The following is a 21,505-nucleotide window of genomic DNA, read 5'->3' as shown; positions in this document are numbered from 1 at the left end:
ATTTCTCCCAGTGCAAAGCCACCACTCTCCACCGACCCGACAAGTGGCTGGCGAAGCAATTACAGCCGTGGCGAACGCGCACAGAATGTAAATTAAATTTAATAATTGATTACGCATAAATGCAGTGCTATAACCAAGCGGCCGCAACAACATGGCCGAAGGACTCACCTCTGGACGGACTCCTTCCAGCGGACATTCTCGTTGGCCAGCCCATTGACCAGCCGATGGGCCAGGTCGATGGTGAAGGCGGTCTTGTCCGCCTCCCGTTGGCACCGCTGCTTCTCGGCGACCGCGTTCTCAAACTCGGCCTGGATCTCGGCCAGCTTGGCCTCCAGATTGTTGATCTTCGCCTTGAGGTACTGCAGCCGCTCCCTGGCCTCCAGCAGCTCCTGATGGGAGTCTTGTAGAGCCTGCTGCTTGGGGCCCACGATTAGGAAGACCTGGTGGTAGCGGTGTAGATTGATCACCCAGGCACATAGACCAGCGGCAGCCACCGACTTTTGCACCACCTTGTCGGGATTGAACTCGGGATCCTGGCGAGCATTTAAGTTACAATTTAGTTTTGCACTTACTTATTATATGTAGTCCCACCTTAAGATACTCCTGCAGAGTTTCAATGATATTGGGATGTATGTTATCCTTGTTGTAGTTGAGCAGATCGTTGAGGAACTGGTCCACGCGCACCATCATCAGCTTGGATGCCTTCCAGCTGCGATCCCTGGGTATCTTACCATTACTGGCCAGCAGAACCATGACGGCGGCACACACATTCACCACCGCCTTGGGTGGCGATCCAAAGGACTTGAGTTCGGTGAGATTGTTCTTGTTCAGGGTATTGAGAGCTGCTTGGGCGGCCACCAAGGCAGGTTCCGCTTGACGCAGATCCTCCTCGCACATCTTGGTTTTCATCGACACATCCTCCTCGATGATGCGCACTCGCTTTTCCTCCTCTGATGCGGTGTACCGTTCCCGCTTCACCTTCTCACTTTCGGCACTAACAATCACAATCAGTTTGTCGGCCGCCGCGTTTTTGGCCGCCAATTGTACCTCCTGAATGGCCAGTTGGTGCTGCGTGTGGAATTAGAAAATCCGTTGAATTGCGTCAATTGAAACTGAAAGCCAAAATCAAAGTGAGCTGAAAACTTTTACGCCTGACGAAAATAATTAAAGCCCCGGCACGATGGCTCAATATTTACGCAGAGCAAGTTTAGCGCACAAATTGCGGGCACATCCTCAGAAATACAAGTGAATTGGGAAAGTGATGAGAGAAATCTGTATGTTATATACCGACTTTAAGATTTAATTTATCCGAAATTAGCAATCAAATATTAATTGTATTGCAAGTTGACTTTCGGCTAGTATTTATAAAGAGTGTTCCTCAACAAACCTATGACTATTAGCACTTTTAAGAATTTATATAGTTTAAACATTTCTTTTAAAGAGGAAAATGTGCTTTTTTACCCATTCCGCTATCATAGCTACAGGTAAACCCCATCACTAGAAAGCAGACGCGATGTAAAACTGGAGTGAATACTCGGAAAATGAAACGGCTTTTGTTCGAGGGAAACGAATTCAATTAATTCAATTAGTTTAAATAACATTTGGCCTGCTCCCCCCACTTCATTGCCGACACAGTCCACTGAATGTTGTTTAGCGCCGAGGAGTGTGCTACGAAATAAACGTGATGCCAGTGGGCCTCCACTGCGTATACGCGACGTAACCGGAAACGGCGTTAAAAACTCAAAGAATGGCAGCGAACTTCCGCTTCTCCGGTTGCCGCCATTGATGTTGCCCGGTCCGGCCGGAGTTGGACAAGTGGACAGCAGATTTGCTGCAACAACAATTCAATTAAGCGCACTAATTGAATGCCGAACGCTTCGCCAACGGATCGAATGACAGTGTACCATTGAAAACTGATGCTGAGCCCAATGATGATCGATTTTGCGGGCACCCTGCGTTCGTGTTTAATTAATATTTGATAGCAGACAGACACAATTTTTAACTCTGCCGAGATTGTAATACTTTTTATTTGTGTATGTATTTTTTTTATTCGTTGGCATACTGGCAGGAGGTATTATTTGAAGCCCACATTCGTGTGCGCAATCTGCGTGTGCAGAGTGAAAAATAAGTCTAGCTGTATTTAAAACGGAATCTTAAATGAGCAATTCATTTGCTTTGGATGAGATTTTTGAGTTCAAAAGTTTAAGGGATTAATATGCAATGTTGGTCATAACAGATAATGTTATTCATGTTTTCGCTTATTTTATTATGGCAGGTATTATAAGCGTGTAAAGAAATTCTGTGCATATTTTTGAGAACTATTTAATCCGCATTCAAATTTGATGTACCAGTGTATTAACACCCGCGAAGCGTATTCACCGCATGCACATTTCATTCCCATATGCCATATGGTCACCATGACGCATTCGCCGGTCGTCCACTGTCCACTGTCCACTCCATCATTTACTCACCTTCAGTGTGTCCACCTGACGGGCGCACTCCGCCAGCTTGGACATTCCGCTCTGCAGACGAGCGATGCGCTCGGCGAACTCGCCGTTTTTGTCCACCAACAGTTTGCGGTAGAGGAAAATGTATTCCAGAAAAGTTTTCGGGGTCGTGTAGTTGTAGCGTTTTTCATTCTGCAGATAAATTCTCGATATCTGATTCACGGTACCGTGGACGTAAGCCATAAAGCAACCGATGGGCGGCACCAGAGCGGGCTACATGGAAATTTTCGTTGGGCGAAACGGAAAGAGCACATGGATCAGGTCAGTCGGCACTCGTCCTGGTCCCAGGACTTAAAGTGTCCGGCCTGACGGTTTGCAGTTGTAAATTGCGCCCGACAGACGCATAAATAAGAGAACGGACTTCGCAGTGCACTCGAACAAATGAATGCCACGCACATTTAAGCAAATATCTTAAAAATGATGTTTTCTAATCTTTTCGTACCAATATAACTTACCTCCAGAATACCACTGATCTCATTGAGAAACTTCTGGGAAACGGACTCCAAAGCGCTTTTGGGCCACTCGTGGAACCAGTCAATGGCCGTGCGACTAATGATGGCCGGGAATTTTCGAGCCCGAACCCGCAATGTTTGACCCACCGGCGAGAAACAGAGCACCACTTTGAGCAGTCGCCTTACCTTCTCCACAAAATAGCGCCAGCAATTCTCCTTGGTGTCCAGCGTACCGCTCTGTTTCACCTCGTTGCGGATACCATTTGTGATGGTGTCCAGTTGGTCGTCGTTGAAGAGCTCGGGAATTTCACCGGATGCCAGTAGATCATTAATCAGCATCAGTATGGACTCGTCGGGTATCTGGGCATCCGAAATGAGAAACACAGAGGCCACATTTTTGAGGCCCACCTTCATGTAAAGGCTGCCGATTTCCTCTCGCATATCCAGCAGCCCGAATCCTCGCTTGATTTGGATTTGCGACACATTTAGGGCGGATATAAAGGCAGCCAGACGGGCCAGAGTTTGCTTCCCGGAACCTCCAACTCCAATTAGAAGGGCATTTCCCCGGGGACTCTCCAAAATGCGATTGATTCTGGCCATAATAAAACACATATATTAAATAAATCGAATAATGGAGTAAATAATTATGTTTAGCTTACCGGCACACGTGTATCATGGCATCCTCGAAGAGAACGAGATTCATGTAGCCCACCACCTCGTTGTAACTGGATTGGGCCTCAATTAGCAGTTGGTACAAGGAGTCCCAGCTTTTCAGGGGCATATACTTCTGGTCCACCAGCGATTGAGCAAAGTGGCTGTATATCAGCGGCTCGGCAAACACAAAGTCCTCGTCAAAGTCCTCGAAATCCTTCTTAAAAATATCCCGTATGGATGATTTGAACGACTTGATGTCGTAGGGATCCACCAAGCGATCGTGGTAGACGCGAAAGGCCTCGTGCACGTAGAGTCGCATCAGTTCAGAGGGTCTGCCACATATGGTGCCGCCGAAACCCGATGCACCACCACCACCCGCCGATGCCGGAGCACCCACGCTATTCATCAAACCCTGATAGATGCCTGTGAGATCCCGCAAATTGAACAGGTAGTGGAACTTGAGGGCGGTGGGCAGAAAGGCATACTCCACTCGACGGTGCAAGGCGATACCCACTCGCACCAGCAGACTTCCAATGGATCGTATCTCTTTGCTGAATCCTTGGGCTGGACTCTCCAAGTGGCTGCTCAGGATGCTGCCATAGATGTGATGCAGCGTATCCTCGCCCGGCGGTGCCACCGAAAAAACACAAAAGTGCCTCTGCAAACGGGGATCGATGGTAAAGGAGCCGGCTGTGGGATTCATGCAGGCTGCGAACTGACAGTGTCGGATGTCCTTTAGCTGCAGCCGCTGGCGGTCGTACCTGGTCGGGAGATGACTCTGCATCACTAACCACCACCCATCACTAACCGCACACTGGAGTGCACTCACCACTGCCTGTAGTCCATGAACTGTCGCATTATCGTGTGCGGCTGAACTGTGCCGTAGGCATCCACCTCCGGCATGTTCAAATCGTTGACAAAGTAGATGAGCCGACGCTTCGGTCCACTTGGCGCGTAGCAGCGTCCCGACTTCTTCTCCAGCGGTCGGTCGAGCATCTTCTGGAATATCTCCGAGCTGGTGTAGTAGTTAAAGTGCGTGGCCTGCACGGTGGTCAGCAGTGGCGTTGCCGAGGAGGAAGCCTTGCGGCGCACAACTCCAGCTCCAGGCGGATGACCCGACTGCTGCTGATGGCTGTCAGCTGTAGTTACCGCCGACACGGCCACTTCGAGCAGCTCCTGGTCGCTGGCATACTGACCGAACAGTTCCCGGAAGATGGCACCTTTGCCGCAACCGGAGTTGCCCACCAGCATGCAAGCCAGATTGCGGTCGATGAGCAGCTTGAGGAAGTAGGCCAGTCGAATGGTCTCCGCAGTGGAAATCAGCACATTCTATTGGGTAAGTAGGGATTATACATGTATGGTATATGTATTTCCATCTATTGATTACCTGTAGGGGAGTCTCTGAATCAATTTGCCCCTCCAGAGACTGTTGGGCGGCCAACTCCGACCACGGCTGAAACTTCAGTGTCTGCACATTCAGTTGGTAATCGAACACAGTGCCTTGGCTGGGCAACTTGATGTCCTTGAACTCGCCTATCCACCACTTGTGAAACTCGCGATGCCAATCGATGATGACATCCTGACTTAAAGCCGAACCAAAACTCCAAACGCTGGCGTACACAAAGATCGTTTCCAGGGCCAAGACCATCGCCTCATGGGACAGCTCCCCATGATGCAGACTGTGCGGATTGGCTGCACCTCCAGCTCCACTTCCTCGCCCTCGTCCATCGGCATTGCCTTCATCGCTGTCCAGAAGGCACTCCAGCAAGTGGCAGGTCATCTGGATCATGGCCATGTCCGTGATGGGAGTAATGCGCCGGAAGTCGCGTTGCCGCTGCATCAGGCAGGGAAAGTACTTCTCGAAAAGGGTGGTGAGGATGCCCCTCTCAATCATGTCCACCCTAGTTTCCAGCCAGGAGGATACGTAGCTAATGAAAGAAACAGTTAAGGTTGTAAACAAATTTCGGTAAAAAATTATATACAAATCTGCAATAATTGGATGGCCAATTCATTCTGTTTTTGCACGAGCTGTGACTTTATATATGGCATATTTGCATTGTATTGTTCAAGTTTTTATACTCGCATAAAAAGTATTGTAACATTGTTAAAAGATGGAATTTTGTACAATGAAAAATATTATATATTTTTTTTTTACAATGTGAGACCATTTTGGATTACTCACGGTGACCAGCCCAAATCCTGCGGATTGATGTACAGAATGCCCGCCCGGGAGACAGTGGCTGGAGTCGCCGCTTTCAGGTGTCCCACCTCGAAGAGCAGCCGCATCTCCCGCTTCAGGGATATCCTCTCATTGCTGGCCAGGGTCAGAATCTTGTTGTCGTCCATCAGCGTGTTAAGACTCTCGATCCACATGGGATCAATGTCGCCATCGAGGACTATCCACTTGGGATTGCCCGGTGGCATGTTCGCTTGCTCCCTCATAATGGAGGAGAATAAGCCATCCTTCCACTCCCTCGTCGTGGGATTAACGATGCCGAAGAGCTCATCATTGGACAAAGCTTTCGGATTGAGGACATGACACACGGGCTTCAGCTTCTGGATGCGATAGGTCTCTCGTAGGGTTTGCCAGATCTTGGTTTTTCCAGTGCCCGCATTGCCCACTATGAATACCGAGTGCCGCACATCGAGCAGTTCCTGCAGTTGCACCACCTTCATGAGGAATCCCTCCTCCGGCTGCAGTTTAATTTCATTCACCGCCCGCCGTATGGTTTTCTCGAACTCAAAGACCCGCTTTCGTGGAACATCCAGAGCCGGAAAAAGGTCACCGATGAGACCCATAAATATGGGCACATCCTCGGTGACAATCTTGGGTATGTTGAAGTCGCGCAGTGCACGCATCAGGACCTGATCCTCCGGCCGACTGTGGTCATCCCGCTTGAGGGTGCCAGCGACAACCAGTACGGACTTAATGGCCCGCAGACCCCAATCGTAGTGATCCTGCTTGGACAGCAGCTCCTTGCACAGCGTGTACAGTGTGATAAATTTGCGGGCCAGCAGACGGGCATCCTGGAAGCCTTCGGCCATTAGCATAATCTCACAAATCAAGGCGAAGTCCGGCACAATCATGGCGCATGGCCGGAACAGGGTCTTCAGGTTCTCCGGCAGCTCAGTTCGGCCGGCGTAGCCGGGATTCATGGTGATAAAAATTCCAACCGACGGCTCCAGCGAAATGCGCTCGCCCATAAAGATAAATTGGGTTTTATGCATCTGTAAACAAGGAGCAGGAGGAGATGGTAGAAGCAGTAGAGCACAGGACACAGAGACTACGAGGTCCTGGTAAAGCAATCAATGCAGAATGGTGCAGGATGGTGATGGTGATGGTGATGGTGCAGGATGGCGAAACAGAGGAAAGGTGACTGAAATCAATTTGCAAGCGGGCGGCGTACCTTTATCGCCTCCTGTATGGTCTTCACCTGGACGGCCACCACGGACAGGACCTCCACGCAGATGCGATTGAACTCGTCAAAGCAGCCCCAGGCTCCCGTCTGGGCGAGTCCTTTGTAAATGTTGCCACAAGATTTGTAGTCCATTTGCTCCGAGCAGTTGAAGACATAAACCATTACGCCCAGGGCGCGTCCCAGGTCCTTCGTGGTTTCCGTTTTCCCAGTTCCAGCGGGTCCAGCGGTCGCTCCGGCCAATCGCAATCGCAGGGACTGGGGAAAAGTGGTGGAGGAGGTGGCATATGTAAATTGGTAGCTACATTTATTTTCCACTAACGAGTTGTTTAATTTGCCGCAGGCGGCGATGAATACTCGTACAACTACACAAAACTGATGCGATGCGGTTTCCTGCAATCACCTGGTTATGCTGCACTCAATTTAAACGTATTTCTCAATTGTGGAGAATGGCTGCCGCCCGAAGGATGTTCTTGACTTGGAAATAGAGTGTTTATTGAAAATACTGCAATACCGAGCTACGCAGATGGATTGCAACATACTGCGGATTTCCTCTAAATTGTAGCTTGTCAAGTAGTGTTTTTTATTGAAAGTTATTAGAGGAATTAATAGGTTTGTGTAATTGAATTAAATTTAATTGAGATGCGACATGTAGGATTTGACATAACTAAATGCAATGAGCAGTGCTCTTGATTACCACGATTCGGAAATATGATATTTATTGTAATGTGAAATATGAACACGATTGCTTTTGACATGTACGATTGGCTATCCCTGATGTTAGTTTTCACACCTTAAAATTGTAAAACTTTCCGACACATTTTTAACAATATGATTCGCGAGTGTCAGAGATACAACATCTGATATGGCAGTCGTGCATGAAATATTCGACGGACAATGCAATAATCTGCGCTTATTGCACACGCAAATTTCATTTAATTTATTGAATTTCCGCCCTTTCTCATTCTTGTCACTCACAGCAGCTATCAGTGTGTTTTTTTTTTTGTTTTGTCTCAACTGGCTTTAACTAGCTGGTGATTTTAATATATTCAAGCCACGGGACATTGGCTTTCAATTATTCAAAGCCGAGCTATGGACTTTACATTTGTAGCGGATTTCCGCTGCTAAATCCATTAACGCCCCCTGGCAGGCGTTGAAAAGGTTTATATTTAATTCAGGGCTCGTTAGAAGGGATTTGCATGACTACAAAGTGCAAGTTATTTGCCTTCATTCAATTAGTATTTGACACACTGCTTACTTACCTGCGTCAAGGTGATATAACAGCGATCCGTTAGCGGGGTAATAACAAGTCGAGAGGTATTTCCCAGATACTCGTACGCATATCGGAACTCCGCATCGCAAATGTTGGCGAAGCAATCTTCATCTCCTCCTCCACAACTTATGGCCGTGCTGGCCCTGCCACTGGAACTGCCCGCCTGGTCATCATCCCATCTGTGGCGCAACTGGCTCTGCCACTGGAAGGCCAGCGAGTTGTCCACCTTGGAGGCTATGATCTTGCCCACCACATCGCGCGAGTGCACATCGATCGTGCAGATGGTCATGATCTTCTGCCGATCTCCGGGCGACAGTTCACCCAGCAGCAGATTGATCAACGCATTCAGCTGGGCAATCTGACGCTTGTGCAGCTCCTTCATCACACCCTCGTAGCCCTCCTCCATGCAGCCAAAGGATCGGTTCACATCCGCCGTCCAGCTGATTTGGCTGCAGCACAGCGCCACCTGGGCGGGCCAGTCGTAGAGCCAGACTTCCCGCGGCTTCTCCCCAAAAACGCGCAGGGCACGCCGGAATAATTCGTGGAGGGTACTCCTCATCTGCTGGATGATGGCCCTCAGCCAGAGTTCCACCCGCCCGCCGCAAACGATGAAAGCCGGCTGATCCGGATCGGAGGATACGAAGGGCACATACTCATCGTTCTCCTTGGAGTGCATGCCCAAGGCGTTCGGGGTATTGGTCTCGTACTGCAGACGGAGGATGGAATCGAACAGTTTAATCAGGTGCCGGTCAATCACCTGCGGATTGTTCCCATTGGACAGGATGTCCAGCAGATCGGCGGCGGAGATGAAATAGAAGCGGGGAAAGGCCAATCTTTTGGTCTCCAGGTAATCATTAAGTGCTTTTTCGCAAACTGCCAGTCGATGTTGCAACTGCAACAATTGAGCAAGGACATCCTCATGACGCAGCACCACCTGCATGACCACTCGAACTTCCTTCACCTGTAAGGGAATATTACTTTAATGTCCATGAATGATCCATGGGTTGGACCCACCTTGGCTAGAAGTGCCGTGAAGTCCTCATCGATCCTCTCAAAGTTGGCGGCATCCGCTGGCAACTGGGCGCGAATATCCGCTGATCCGATAAAGATACATTCCAGGTAGATCCACTTGCGCTGCACCTCGAACCAGTTGACAATTAGAGTATCGATGCCTCCCAGGACTTTTTGCCAGTGGGTGAGCTTGTCCAGGAGGTACTCAATGTGCTTGGAGGTTGAGATGTTCTGCAGCTGCATCTGGTTGTCGTCCAGCGTTTCGATGAGCTCCTCCGATACCTTCAGCAGCCGAATATGGGGACGCGTGTGGTGCTGCTCCAGCTCGAATTCCAGGTGCGCCCATGTGGCCCTGATCTCATCCAGGACTTTGGTCACCGTCATCTCCTTGATGGCACGGTCCACTGTGTTCTTGATGTCCTCCTCGTGATGCTGCAGTTGCAGGGTCAGCAGCTGGGCCAATTTAGTGGATTTGTTGCACTTGTACGAGAGCTACAGTGTGGAAATCACATATTACGCATACGCCTAGTCGGTCTAATTATTACGAAATTCGTATGCATTTCAATGGATTTATGAATGTCTCAGTCGGTGTACAAAAGTCAGGGGATTAGTTCATTTACAAAACACTGTGCTGCAGTTTGTTATATTTAAAATATAACAAAAATATTTTATGCATACATTATAAATATAATATAAGAAGGAAAAGAGTTTATGTTTTGAATCATGTGCATATTTGGAAATGTAATATTTATATTTAAATATTTATATATTTTTTGTAGACTAGTGTAATTGATAGCTATGAATGGCATTTAGAAGTTTCCTCGTTGCTCTCGGCACACAATATTAATCACACATTTCGGCCGAATTTCGGCAAATTTAATTAACAGCACTGAGCAATGCCGTCCATCAGCCAGTTGTTAGTGCTATGTAATGTAATGGAGACAACGCTCCACAAACTAAAGGAATGCCATTCAACAATGCACATAATCCGGAACCCAGGATGACCGATGGATGCCTAGTAGCTGTATTCTGATTGGACTTAGATGAGCAAATGCGATAACTACATTTTAATACATGATTCCAAATGATGCAGACACTGATGCGGATACTGATGCAAACTGATTCGGTTTCGTATTACACTTCTGATTATGATTTACACTTACCAGCTCCTCCATGGAATGCTGTCCACTCAGCTGAGCATGAAGAGATAAGCGGGAATTTTGATTAGATTTCAGTTATTCATGCCACCTGTGATCTGTGATTCAATCTAATTGCTGGGTTAGTTTGAAAGATTACCACCAATGCAGTGCACTGCCCGTAATCAGTGTCCTTTTGTTTGTGCAAATCATGTGACAGGTTCTGTAGCTTCAGAGGTTTCCGGCTCGCTGTTTAACAACACATCAACGGCGCTAATGTGTTTGCCCAATGTGCGCCATTGTGCCAGCCATGTTAACTGGGCACAAAGAGACATCAGCCGGCGGCCAGATTGCCGGCTCCATTGCAATGCATTTGCTCCACTGTTGGCACGCTCAATCATTTGGAAAGACACACACACACACACACACACACACATACACAAACCCGCACACACACCATTCCATTCGCGAAAATCTCACTATTGTGCTCCTCACCTTTGTTAGTTGCATCAGCTCCATCCAGTGGCGTTCCGTAATTGCCGGATTCTGCAGCTCCGTGATGGCCCTCAGCGAGGCGACCAGTTCGCGCAGCACGCCCACAATGTGAACGTATGGCGCCCACTCGCGGATGCACTTGTCCAGGGTGCGCAGGTCGCGGGTGAACTTCTTGCACTCGTGCTCCATGTCATCGGTGTCGATGAGCAGCCAGGGCGTGGCATGCCAGGCCACGATGCACGACTCGATGACGCGCACAAAGTCCCACAATTGCTGCCGGCGATGGGTCAATTATTAGTTTTGCTGTGCTAACAAGGATATGGTTAAGACATTCCCAGACATCCCCTCTAGCTCCAGCTGATGAAGCGACAAAGGGAGTTGGTTTAATTATTTTTAATAATATTATGTAATAAGTGTACCCAACCAGTACATGTATAGGTAACAGACAATGTGTTTATCTTTCAGCTTGTTTTAAATATTTATACCAGTCTACATATAATATATGTGACATATACTCACCTTGACCCTTCGCAGCTCCACCTCGCAGAACTGCAGGGTGGCGGGATCAGGTGGCTGGATGCCAAGAAGTCGGGCCCAGCGGGTGTAGAGACGCTGCTGTCGGCGGAAGCGATGCAGCCGAGTGTAGACCTCGTCGCAGATATCGTAGACTTGTGGGCAGGGCACCCGAAAGAACTGCAAGTAAATACCGCTGTATATATGTTTATTATACCTAATATATCATTCTCCACTCACGGGCATCTTCTGGAACTGACGGGCATAGTGCTGCAGGTGGCAGGTGTGCAGGCCGATGAGAGCGGTCACACGTTGTTGCTGATGGAAGCGGGTGTCCTGCAGCGCCTCCTGTTTAACGGTACTCGCGTGCTTCAGCTGCTGCCACTGCTGCGGCAACTGTTCGATGCCACGCAGCAGCTGCGGCTCGTACTCCACGTTGTAGGTCTTCAGTAGGCCCATGATCTCCTTCAGCGGCTTGAACACGTTGTCCGCATAGGGTTCCCGCTCCCGGATCTCCGACATGATCGACAGGACGCGGAGCAGGGCGGCAAAGTCCTGGCGCGCGATGTGCAGCTGCAGTGTCTCGTGGCCGCGAGCAATAAAGCCATTCAACTCCTGCAAAGGCAGTTTCCCTCCTCCCATTTTAGTTGTCTTCAAACGATTTCGGTTGCATCTCACCTTCAGAGTTCCCTGGACGTAGCGAAGTAGCCAGCGCTTGCACAGATGTGACCACTTGCAGGCCAGGTTGAGGAGTCCATACTTGAGGGGCTTGATGTCGAGGGCCAGCCAGCCGTTGATGCACTCCCTGTTTTCGCACTGGTCAATGGCATCGTGCACTTCGTTGTAGTTCTCGATCTGTGGAAATTGTGCATGGTTACGCAGTGACAACTTCCTTTGACTGCCTCTATCCTAATTTATTTCCTAATTTGCCACACATGTGTGTTTACAGGGTGTGTGTATTTGGGTGATGTGTATATATGTACATATTATAGTGTTCCACCGCTGGCGTCGGTTTATTAAGAACACCAGCTGCTCCAGAGGCAAAGCAATGGCTAGTCATAAATAAAATGCCGGCCAGTGATTTCTCGTGCCCTACTCCGGCAGTGGGGCATCACTGAACTTATGTCTGGAATGCCCTAGGTCAAAAATATGTTGCAATTCAACGAGTAACATTACAGAAGAAATAAAGCTATGCCTTCGATATTAAATAAAGGTATTGATAGAAAATTAGCTCCCTTTTATCCAAACTCTTGCTAACTTTACGTGTTACTTGAACGTGTTAAGCATTTCCGAAGTGCCCTAAATTATATGTAATGCTTTGGATTAGACCATTTGCAGTTCGTGGCCTTCCTGCTGGCGAATTTCCCTCATTTTATTGGGCAACACCCAATTTTCCGCCATGTCCGTGCACTTTGACCATGATTTGTTGTTACATGTGTGTGTGTGTAAGTGTGAGTGTGTGCGAGTGGCTGTTGGGTAATTTATTGCATACTTTTCGGGGCGTTTGATAATTGTTTAAAGAAAATATTACGCATACGTCGGCGATTTGCCTGCTGGGCGGCAGAAAGTGGCTCCCCAATTGCCCCAGAACATAAGTCAACGATGCCATGTGGTGGTTAAGCAGTTCTTTTGGTGTTTTGCTTTGTTTCGTTCGGGGATCCTTTTCCTTTTTTTTTTTTTTTCGCTTATTTCCTTCTTGGCCCGGTCAGTTGCCACACATTTGACCCTAAATGGTTGGCATTTATCAAGCGTTATTGGTCTCAGGGGCTACATGGCGTAAATTGTGTGGCTGCCAATTGAGCGACCCAGTCTGCCGCCCCCTATCCCCCTATCCACCCCCCTTCATCCTTATCAGCTCAGAGAACTAGGGTGTGAGTGTCGCAGCCACTAAAGCTGTTGGCATTCGGCGCCCCGGGGGCATTTCCTTTCCTTTTTGCCTCTTCCGGCTCACCTCCTTTTTGAACGTCTCCATGATGGCATAGCCACCGGCGCTGACGTGGTGCGTCTGCTCCCTGGCTGTTTGCATGCAAGTGGCCAGCACCTCGCCCCTTTGCTGGGTCCACAGGAATGCATAGGCCTGGAATTTGGCAGCGTATGCCGATGCCGCCTCCACCGTATCCGCCAAGGCATCTCGTATCGCCCTCTCCAGCATTTCCAGGCCATCGACTGGGTTATGGGAAATACAGAATGAAAAGAACTGAGATCTGAACAAAACATGTAGAAAAAATGTCATACCACTTCTAATAAAATACTTAAGGTGTAAGTGGAATATTGCTATTTTCTTTAGATTTTAAAAAGCTTATAATATGAAGTTTTGTATTTGAGGTAATCAGTAATCAACATAAAAGGGAACAATAAATATATATGCCCCAAGAAAGGGTATACCACAATGCGCCCACTTAGCGGGGTGGCGAAATACTTACCAGTGCATTCCATTTTTTGACTATACGCCTTGGCGGCAGCCAGCAGGTTGAATTGCACGGCCTGGGGCTTTGGATCGTCTGGCTCCTGCTCCTGTTCCTCCTCCAGCTGCTGCTCCTGTGCCGTGTCCTGTTTGGGCAACCGCTTCAGCTCCTGTTCGTACGCCATCGTCGCCGTGTCGTCGTCTTCATCATCCTCTGACGCGGCATTGTCAGCCACAATTCTTGGCATGCAGTCGCATGTCTGTTTTATATCAAGCAACAGCTGCTCCACAATTTGTTGAAAATTATTTTCCACACTTGCATCAAAGGCGGGCGAAAAGCGTATTTCCGTTTCCGTCAGTTCCAATTTCACTTCGAAGAGTGGAGCATCGTTGGCTGTGGGCGGCGCACCTCCGGCACCCGCTCCTCCAGCTCCTCCTGTCGTGGATGTTGCCTGTGGCGTTGTGATTTGCTGAAGGACTAACCTCGCCATGCTGGCTGAACAGACAGGATCCACTGGTGGTGGAGCTGTTGGTGTTGGTGTTGGTGTCGTCGTTGCTGTTGCAGTTGCTGTTGCTGTCATTTCTTTGTACAAATACTCTAAACTGAATTACACGGCGTATGAGTAATGTGAAAATTAAATTTACTGTTCAGTTTGCTTTGCAACTTATTTCGTTTGCAGGCTGAGCCACGCCCTCCCCCCCCCCCCCCTCCCAACCAACCCGCCCCTTTATTTTTGGCTGACGTTGTCTGCATGCAATCACGAAAAGTGCCGCTAAGTGAAACATGCAATTGACGCATGAATGCTCGGCCCCCCTGGCAAATTTGTTGTTGCCATTGTTGCACCCATATTGCTGCGGTCGCGAAGTGTGGTTGTTGCAGTTGCAATTCCAATTCCAATTGCAGTTGCAACTTGCAACTTGCAACTTGCACTTGCAGGTGTCTTTCATTTTTGCGGTTGCAGCGGTGCGATTTCGTGCTCATTTACTTGATTAGTTCTGATGAGACATGAAAGGAGCTGCCAGCGTGCCGAAATGTAATGAAATAGTTGGCTGTCTGGTGATGAAGTGCAATTGATTGGCGATGAGTGCTACTGACAATGTTTGTGGGAATTTCAAGTGCTTCAAGTCGAACTGCTTAGTAACCTTATTCTCATTGCCTCGCGAACTTCGCGGCAGATCAGCTCATCCACGCTGGCCAAATACTTGTTGTACTGCCGCCGCTGCTCCTTGGGAAATTCACGAACAAACTGCAATGAAGTAACATAATGTAAGCTGTACTTAAATCACTTTACAATTGCCTTAAAACCCACCTCCTGCACACTGAGATCTCTGGAGTACAGCTGAAACTCCTGTGACTCATAGTTGAAGAACAGACAGAAGTTGGCAATCAGCAGGCGATTCAACAGCATCTTGGTCTCATCGCACTGCAGCAGCCGCAGACGCAGTCGATCCTGTTGGTGGCGCAGATCGAGGAGATTGCGACCGTATAAGCTGCGCTGATGCAGTGGCTCCCGGCTCCAGCGCCGCATGCTGGACAGGATTGCATCCAGGTTGCCGTGCGACTGCTGCAGGCGGGCGAATAAGTCGCGACTCTGCTCAAAGATGCCCGCCACAAGTTCATCATCTGTAGTATTTGATAATTATAACTCATTTAACTTCTTAAGAAACTTTCTGATTCTAGGATAAATTTATTGAGAGATTGAATTCACTTACTGTAGTTGCGCCATGTGAGTTGCTGACAGGCCATTTCCACGTGCTCGTCAATGGTCGCCAGGTCATTGCGAATTAATTGGAGCTCAGCAGCGGCACATTCTCCAGAGCGGATGCCATTGTAGAACTCCCCAATCTTGATGAGCCGGATGCGACGTTCCCAGTAGGCATCGCGGTGTGCATAGAGTGTGAGCAGCGGTTCCGGCAGCTGGAAGAGATCGCCGGATAAGCTGCCAGTGGACTGGAGTGCCAGCAAATATTTGGTCTCCTTCAGCAGGGTAAACAGCACTGGCGAGAAGTTCAGTTGGAGCTGGCTATGATCCTCCGAACGGGAGAGTACCGATTCATCTAGTCCCTGGATGATGAGCTTATCAACGCACTCATGCCAGCAGGTCCAGATTTTCATTTGCAGATTACTCAGTTTGGTGGTCAAAATATTGCGACGCGAGAGCAGGCAGTTCCACTGCATGGGTAACGTCTGCAGCTCCGATTTCTCCTTCAATCTAATATTTGCAGGGTATAGTGTATATTTTTGAAAGGTTTTTTTCAGTGTACTTACAACTGCTCAATGAGTTGGCTTAACTCCTTCGCTCCGAACTCATCGCATCGACTTATATGCTGTTCCAGCCACATCATGGCATTTGCAATCGGCGGAAAGTTGTTGGCCAAAGGTAAGGCAGCCAAGCCGCGAATTTCGTAGCCCAGCAACGACTCCGCCACACTCTCCTCCAGCTGCTCCATTTCGATGTCGTAGATGAAAAGGATATGCGGCAGGACTCGAGCCAATTCCGGTCTCACAGCTTCGCGTTGCAGCAGGGTGCCGAACATCAAAGTCAGCCGGAGCAAGTGCATCCAGCTGTGACATTGTTCAAAGGCCTGCAGCAAAACGGTGGCCAGCTTCTGCTCCAGCAGTTGCATTCGGCTAAAGAAAAGGGTTTGTTCGCGTCGAAAGCATTTCCATTTGCTTGCCACCGTGCCGGTGAGATCGATGTCCACGTTGCTCCACTGCTCAAAGAGCACTTTAAACTCGCCGAAAATCTAGGTTAAACTTTAAGATGTAGAAAAATTCTACTTTAAACTTGAACCCACTCACCTCTCTGACGCGTTCAGTCAGCAGTTTGCCACGCAATCCGCCCACTTCCAGCTTCTCCAGCTGCTGAAACTGCACCGCTGCCTCGAAAACCTGGCGCAGCTCCACCAGTTGAAAGGAGAAGCCGTCGAGTGTTTGGCCAAACACATCCTCGTGGCAGAAGCGCCACAGCTGCTGCTGGTCATCTGGCGATGGAGATGAAGCCACCGCAGCTGCTCCTTCTGCCAGGGCGGGCAGAAGGACATGACTGCCGGCATAGCGCTCCTTGTAGTCCAGCATTCGCTGTCTGCAGAAAGTTAGTTGAATACATTTACCATTAAATATTTATAGCTGAAACTTTAATGAAATCGTAATGTGTCCCTGAATTGAACTTTAAATTTGTAATTGAATTTTGGCAGTTTGCTAACAATAATGAAGAAAGGATTGCTTTTTACTCAAACTGCGCTGGTGTTCAGTTAAAAGTTTTCATCAAGAATTAGTTATTAATTAAATAATAACTGTGACGCAAAGAATTATTATTTAAGAGGTTAAAGTAAAATAATCTTACTTGAAAAGTTCGAGCACCTCAGTAGTTCGATTGATTTTTAGTAAGCCCTCATCGGCATCGCCCTGGAAGAGAAGCTGCAGCTCCAGATCCTCGGCAGCTCGATGCACCAGCATGTTGCAGATGCAGCGCAGCAGGACACTCATCCGTTGAGTGCTTCGATAGTATCTGGCATTGCTCCACACCAGGTGCACAATGTGAACGAGTGGTGCCACCAAATCGTGGCCATTGCTGAACTGAACCGAATTAAATGCGGCAGTCTGACGGAGGAGGGGCTGCAGCCAAAGGGACACATCCTGTGCCTCCAGCCAGGCTGCCACCAGTTTCCGGAAGGCCGTCGCATATGGCTGATAGTAAACCGACTCGATCCGCTCCAAAATCTGGGCCAGAGTCTTGTGCGTGGACTCTCGCAGCTGTTCGTAGATGTTCTGTAAGTTTAGCTTCCGGTTCGTCCAGAATCCAATCTCCTGGGCGGGCAGGGAAACCAGTGTTATGTGCTTTGGCTGGTGTCCGGATGACTGGGTGGCCAAACCCAGTGGCTGGCACTCGGAGCGCTCCAAGACAATGTCGTGCATTTGTGTAGTCCAATTTATGAACATCTCCTCGAGTAGGTTTCGGAATTTAGGATCCAGAGCCGGTCTTAAATGACTGTAATTATAAAGACTTCATTAAACATTCCAAAAGTAACCTATTAAATATTAGTTTCGTGGTAGATGTCTGCCCTTTAAATTTAAGTACTTTAAATTGAAACTATAGATTCTGTTCGATGATTCAAAGTTCCTAAATTGGTTTTATTTGCGATTTTATTGAGAGAAACTTTGGTTCATGGGGAAAACTTGTATAATGAGCGGAAACATTTATTGACCTAATTCGCAAAAATTTGCACTTGACTTCCCCATTTTATGTTGCCATTTGTTTTTAGCATTTTTCCGTAGTTACTTTTCAATAGCAAACTGATACCAATCAAAATGGCTTGATGGTTTATTCCGATTTTTGCCGTTGGTTGGCTTACAAATTGGTCTTTATTGAATCGAAGCGAACATTGTGATTTGCTGAAGCAAATATCTCTTAATACATTTTAAAGGCTCCTTGACGTGTGTATCGATGGCAATTTTTGGCTAAATTCTGAACCAATTTTCTTAACAATGCTGATGGCCAGCACACGATTGCTATTTCTTTTAATAGTTGTAATTTAATTAAAAGCATTTGTACGATGGGAAAATAATCGAAGTACACCAGCAGTGCTGTATGTATGGCCAAGGGGTAAACAACTTGAATTTTCCCCCGGAATTGCTAGCTAAATAAATTTCGAGCAATTCATGCGAAAAGTTATGCCAATGAAAATCAATTTGGTATCATGAATAAGCCTTTCTCTTTCTCTCTGGCCACATAAACAATACCAAATAGCTGCTGGGGCGACATCTTCCACTCCAAGTAGCTGGAGCTGGAGATGGAGCTGGATGCCAGGGCGGAACTGTAAGACAATGGCCATCCTTCGATGGCTAGAACTTACCCTTGACTCACGTGGGCAAACACTTCCTCGACGATTGTTGGCGAAACTAATAACGATAAAATTGTGCGATTGTTGGTTTTGCCCTTAATCTGTTGGGATAACAATAAAGTATATACAGACAGAATGTATACGTATCGCCCGTAGACACATGAAAAGTTTTGCCAATTAAGCGAAATACTTCCAAGACAATGGTCGGTGCCGTGCCCACAAAATGGGTTCGCTTGGGGAAACCTTCTCCTCCGAATCCTCCGCCCCACTGCACTCAATTAGATTAATTTGATGAGATACCGCAGCTGCCGGCTGCACTCGGGAAAAAATCGACCTTTTAATACATGGAATGGAATTATCAATATTAAAATGCCTAACTAGCACCCAATGCAATAAAAAGAAAATCAAAAAAAAAATATGAATAATAATTTCTGTTTGTAAGGTCGACTTTTTCCTGAGTGTACCGACAGTAGGACCCACCTCGGTCAGTGTGTTCCGCACTTCCTTGATGCGCGCCTGCAGATCCTTGCGAACAATGGCGGGCCACTGAGATTGAGCCTGTTCCAGCAGCGGCTGCAGTACGTCGTCGAACAGCAGCGACATGGTCTCGATTTTGCTGTGCACCGGGAAGTCGCCGTACAGAATGCTCTCCGCAAAATTGGCTGCCGTCAAGGGTCCGTCGGAAGTATTACGGCGCACAAAGTAAGCGCACTTGCCGCGTGGCACGCCGTCCAGGGTCGTAAAGCTGGAGGAAGCGGGCGGCAGCGGGATGAGCAGGGCGCCGGGCGTGGCAGACACCACGGCGGACACGGCGGCCGTAACTGTGGCCATGGCTTCATCCTCGGCGGGCAACATGGCGGTGGGATTGGAGCCACGTGCACTCTGCACCGAATAGGGCAGGTACAGGTCACTGAGGCAGCTCCTGGGCACCAGATCTCCGCCCGGACTGATGGTCATCACCAGGACGCGAGTGTGGCCATGCTGCCACTCCACAACAATGCGCTGCACATCAGGTTGCGAAAACAATGACAACTTCAGACAATTGAGACAATAAAATTATAAATTTCGTGGACAAGTGTTTTCCTGTCCTTGATTCCGAGTATCTTCCCCCTGTGCAACGGTGGCCACTCACCCGCAGCTCATCGCTGGCCATCATTTTGGTCCACTTATCCGGCTTGAGGCGCATCGTGGTCGTTGTGTAGGCGGCCACCCGCTCCAACCTGGCATCGCTGTAGTCGCGCTGGACGCGCTGGCGACCGCTGCTGTTCCCGGTGGGCAGACCCTCCTCATCGCTGCTCGCCATGCCCGCCGCATCGGACATTGGTCAGAGAACTTTGGCGTATAACGTAAAGCGTACCGGCGGCTGCGATGCGGCAAATCAAACAACTCGGCGCGGCAACTGGCGTTAAAATGATGATGGGCCCGCGTCGTGTGACCTCTAATGCCGGGTGGCCAGTGGGGCGGTGGACGCGGCGCCAGCCACGTCCCACATATCGATCAAACTTCAAATTCGCATTAACGGGGAAAAAACACTTTAAAGTGTGTGCTCGCGCAGCTATTTCAAATGCGGAATGCAAGTGAGGCTAAAGTTTAGCTAGCCACCCACACAATCGTGGGCCCAATCCACCTGGCCAACTTTAATTGCACACGAAGTGAGCGAAATGTAATTTCCGCTATTTCTGAAAGTTCTCGGCCTGCAGAACGGGCTGCTCATAAGTCAACATCAGATGGTTTTTGGTTAAGACCGCGCCGCTGCATGCAAATGATGTGCGGAGCTGCTCATTTTCAGCGTCCAACGCGGCGTATGCTTAATGGGCGCAGCTGATCGAATGTCCTGGCACTTGTCCCCTTGGCAGTTTAAGTGCCAAGTCATCAGCAAGAAGCAGCAGCAGCAGCAGTCAGTGCATCACAAATAGTGCAATTTATGGCTGCACATCCTGGTTATCCTTTCCGCTCCCCCAACTCGAAAGTCAAGCGCTGAGTGAGTGACTGGCATATGTCAAGTAACAGCAGCAAGTAGTTGGTGGTGTTGCAGTTTACAGCGATTGCAACAAAGGCCCAGCCAGCATAGTTAAAACGCCTCTGCAATTACCGCAAGTACACATATGTAACCCTTTTGCGCCATATATATTTAGTAAGTACTCGACCCAAGTGATGCCCTGGCGCAGCTTAAAATATTTACTTTTGGCCAAGAGTTTTACCATTTCCTGGCGCTCTCTACTTTTTATTCGCCATAAGTAGCTTATGTTGCATTGACAACTAAAGTAAAGTAAAGCGGGTTGCTTTCCGCCAATCCCATTCATTTCTCTGCTTCCAATATAGCATAGCATGCCATGCCATACCATACCATACCATACCTACCCGAACTTTGTTTGAAACCTGCTGACTGCTGCGTATTATGATGATGATGATAATGATGATGTTGATGGGGATGGGAATGATGTTGATGGGCATGATGGCACTGTGATGTCGGCCATTCTGGACCGCTGTGTAACTTTGATGTGAACTCCACTTTTAAATATCAGCGTCACATCAAAAACAAGTGCTTGGCAACCCGCAGCTCTGCTCCCATTTCTGGTCGGGATTGGTCCCTGCCACACTGGCACCCTCGGGACAAATGCATTGCCCTCATTTTCGGAGGCAACCGCAACTGTGGCGCTCAGCGCCCTGTTCGGTTGGGCGTGGGATTTTGGATTTGGATGGATTTGGATTGGGGGGCGTCGTTTCTGGTTCTGGTTCTGGTTCTGTTGTTAATGAATTTGCTCAAGCTGTTTGCGCACAGCTTAAAATTCACTCTTG

The 21,505-nt window shown here is 48.5% G+C and overlaps 1 protein-coding gene across 1 annotated transcript in view; it reads right to left on the bottom strand.

The window, feature by feature from the left end:
* LOC6538272 (dynein beta chain, ciliary) overlaps positions 1 to 20,111 on the bottom strand; it is a 29,590-nt gene extending 9,479 nt beyond the window's left edge. Inside the window, exons 1-27 of the mRNA XM_039376920.1 lie at positions 19,839 to 20,111; positions 19,187 to 19,708; positions 18,719 to 18,807; positions 17,209 to 17,853; positions 16,665 to 16,947; positions 16,131 to 16,609; positions 15,575 to 16,074; positions 15,172 to 15,485; positions 15,005 to 15,108; positions 13,881 to 14,464; positions 13,409 to 13,623; positions 12,136 to 12,312; positions 11,698 to 12,072; positions 11,464 to 11,637; positions 10,945 to 11,217; positions 10,477 to 10,506; positions 9,317 to 9,805; positions 8,292 to 9,263; positions 7,021 to 7,287; positions 5,796 to 6,841; positions 5,001 to 5,541; positions 4,443 to 4,942; positions 3,619 to 4,374; positions 2,963 to 3,551; positions 2,472 to 2,720; positions 592 to 1,068; positions 169 to 533 (exon numbers count right to left, since the gene is read on the bottom strand). Of these exons, the coding sequence (XP_039232854.1) occupies positions 169 to 533; positions 592 to 1,068; positions 2,472 to 2,720; positions 2,963 to 3,551; positions 3,619 to 4,374; positions 4,443 to 4,942; positions 5,001 to 5,541; positions 5,796 to 6,841; positions 7,021 to 7,287; positions 8,292 to 9,263; positions 9,317 to 9,805; positions 10,477 to 10,506; positions 10,945 to 11,217; positions 11,464 to 11,637; positions 11,698 to 12,072; positions 12,136 to 12,312; positions 13,409 to 13,623; positions 13,881 to 14,464; positions 15,005 to 15,108; positions 15,172 to 15,485; positions 15,575 to 16,074; positions 16,131 to 16,609; positions 16,665 to 16,947; positions 17,209 to 17,853; positions 18,719 to 18,807; positions 19,187 to 19,708; positions 19,839 to 20,027 (11,204 nt within the window). The 5' untranslated portion in view covers positions 20,028 to 20,111. The remainder of the gene's footprint in view (positions 1 to 168; positions 534 to 591; positions 1,069 to 2,471; positions 2,721 to 2,962; positions 3,552 to 3,618; positions 4,375 to 4,442; positions 4,943 to 5,000; positions 5,542 to 5,795; positions 6,842 to 7,020; positions 7,288 to 8,291; positions 9,264 to 9,316; positions 9,806 to 10,476; positions 10,507 to 10,944; positions 11,218 to 11,463; positions 11,638 to 11,697; positions 12,073 to 12,135; positions 12,313 to 13,408; positions 13,624 to 13,880; positions 14,465 to 15,004; positions 15,109 to 15,171; positions 15,486 to 15,574; positions 16,075 to 16,130; positions 16,610 to 16,664; positions 16,948 to 17,208; positions 17,854 to 18,718; positions 18,808 to 19,186; positions 19,709 to 19,838) is intronic.
* Between the last annotated feature and the right edge of the window lie 1,394 nt (positions 20,112 to 21,505).

Source organism: Drosophila yakuba, chromosome 3R, assembly GCF_016746365.2.
Source record: "Drosophila yakuba strain Tai18E2 chromosome 3R, Prin_Dyak_Tai18E2_2.1, whole genome shotgun sequence".
NCBI lineage: Eukaryota > Metazoa > Arthropoda > Insecta > Diptera > Drosophilidae > Drosophila > Drosophila yakuba.
Note: the sequence above shows the minus strand (reverse complement) of the source record. Positions and strands in the feature narration are given on the sequence as shown.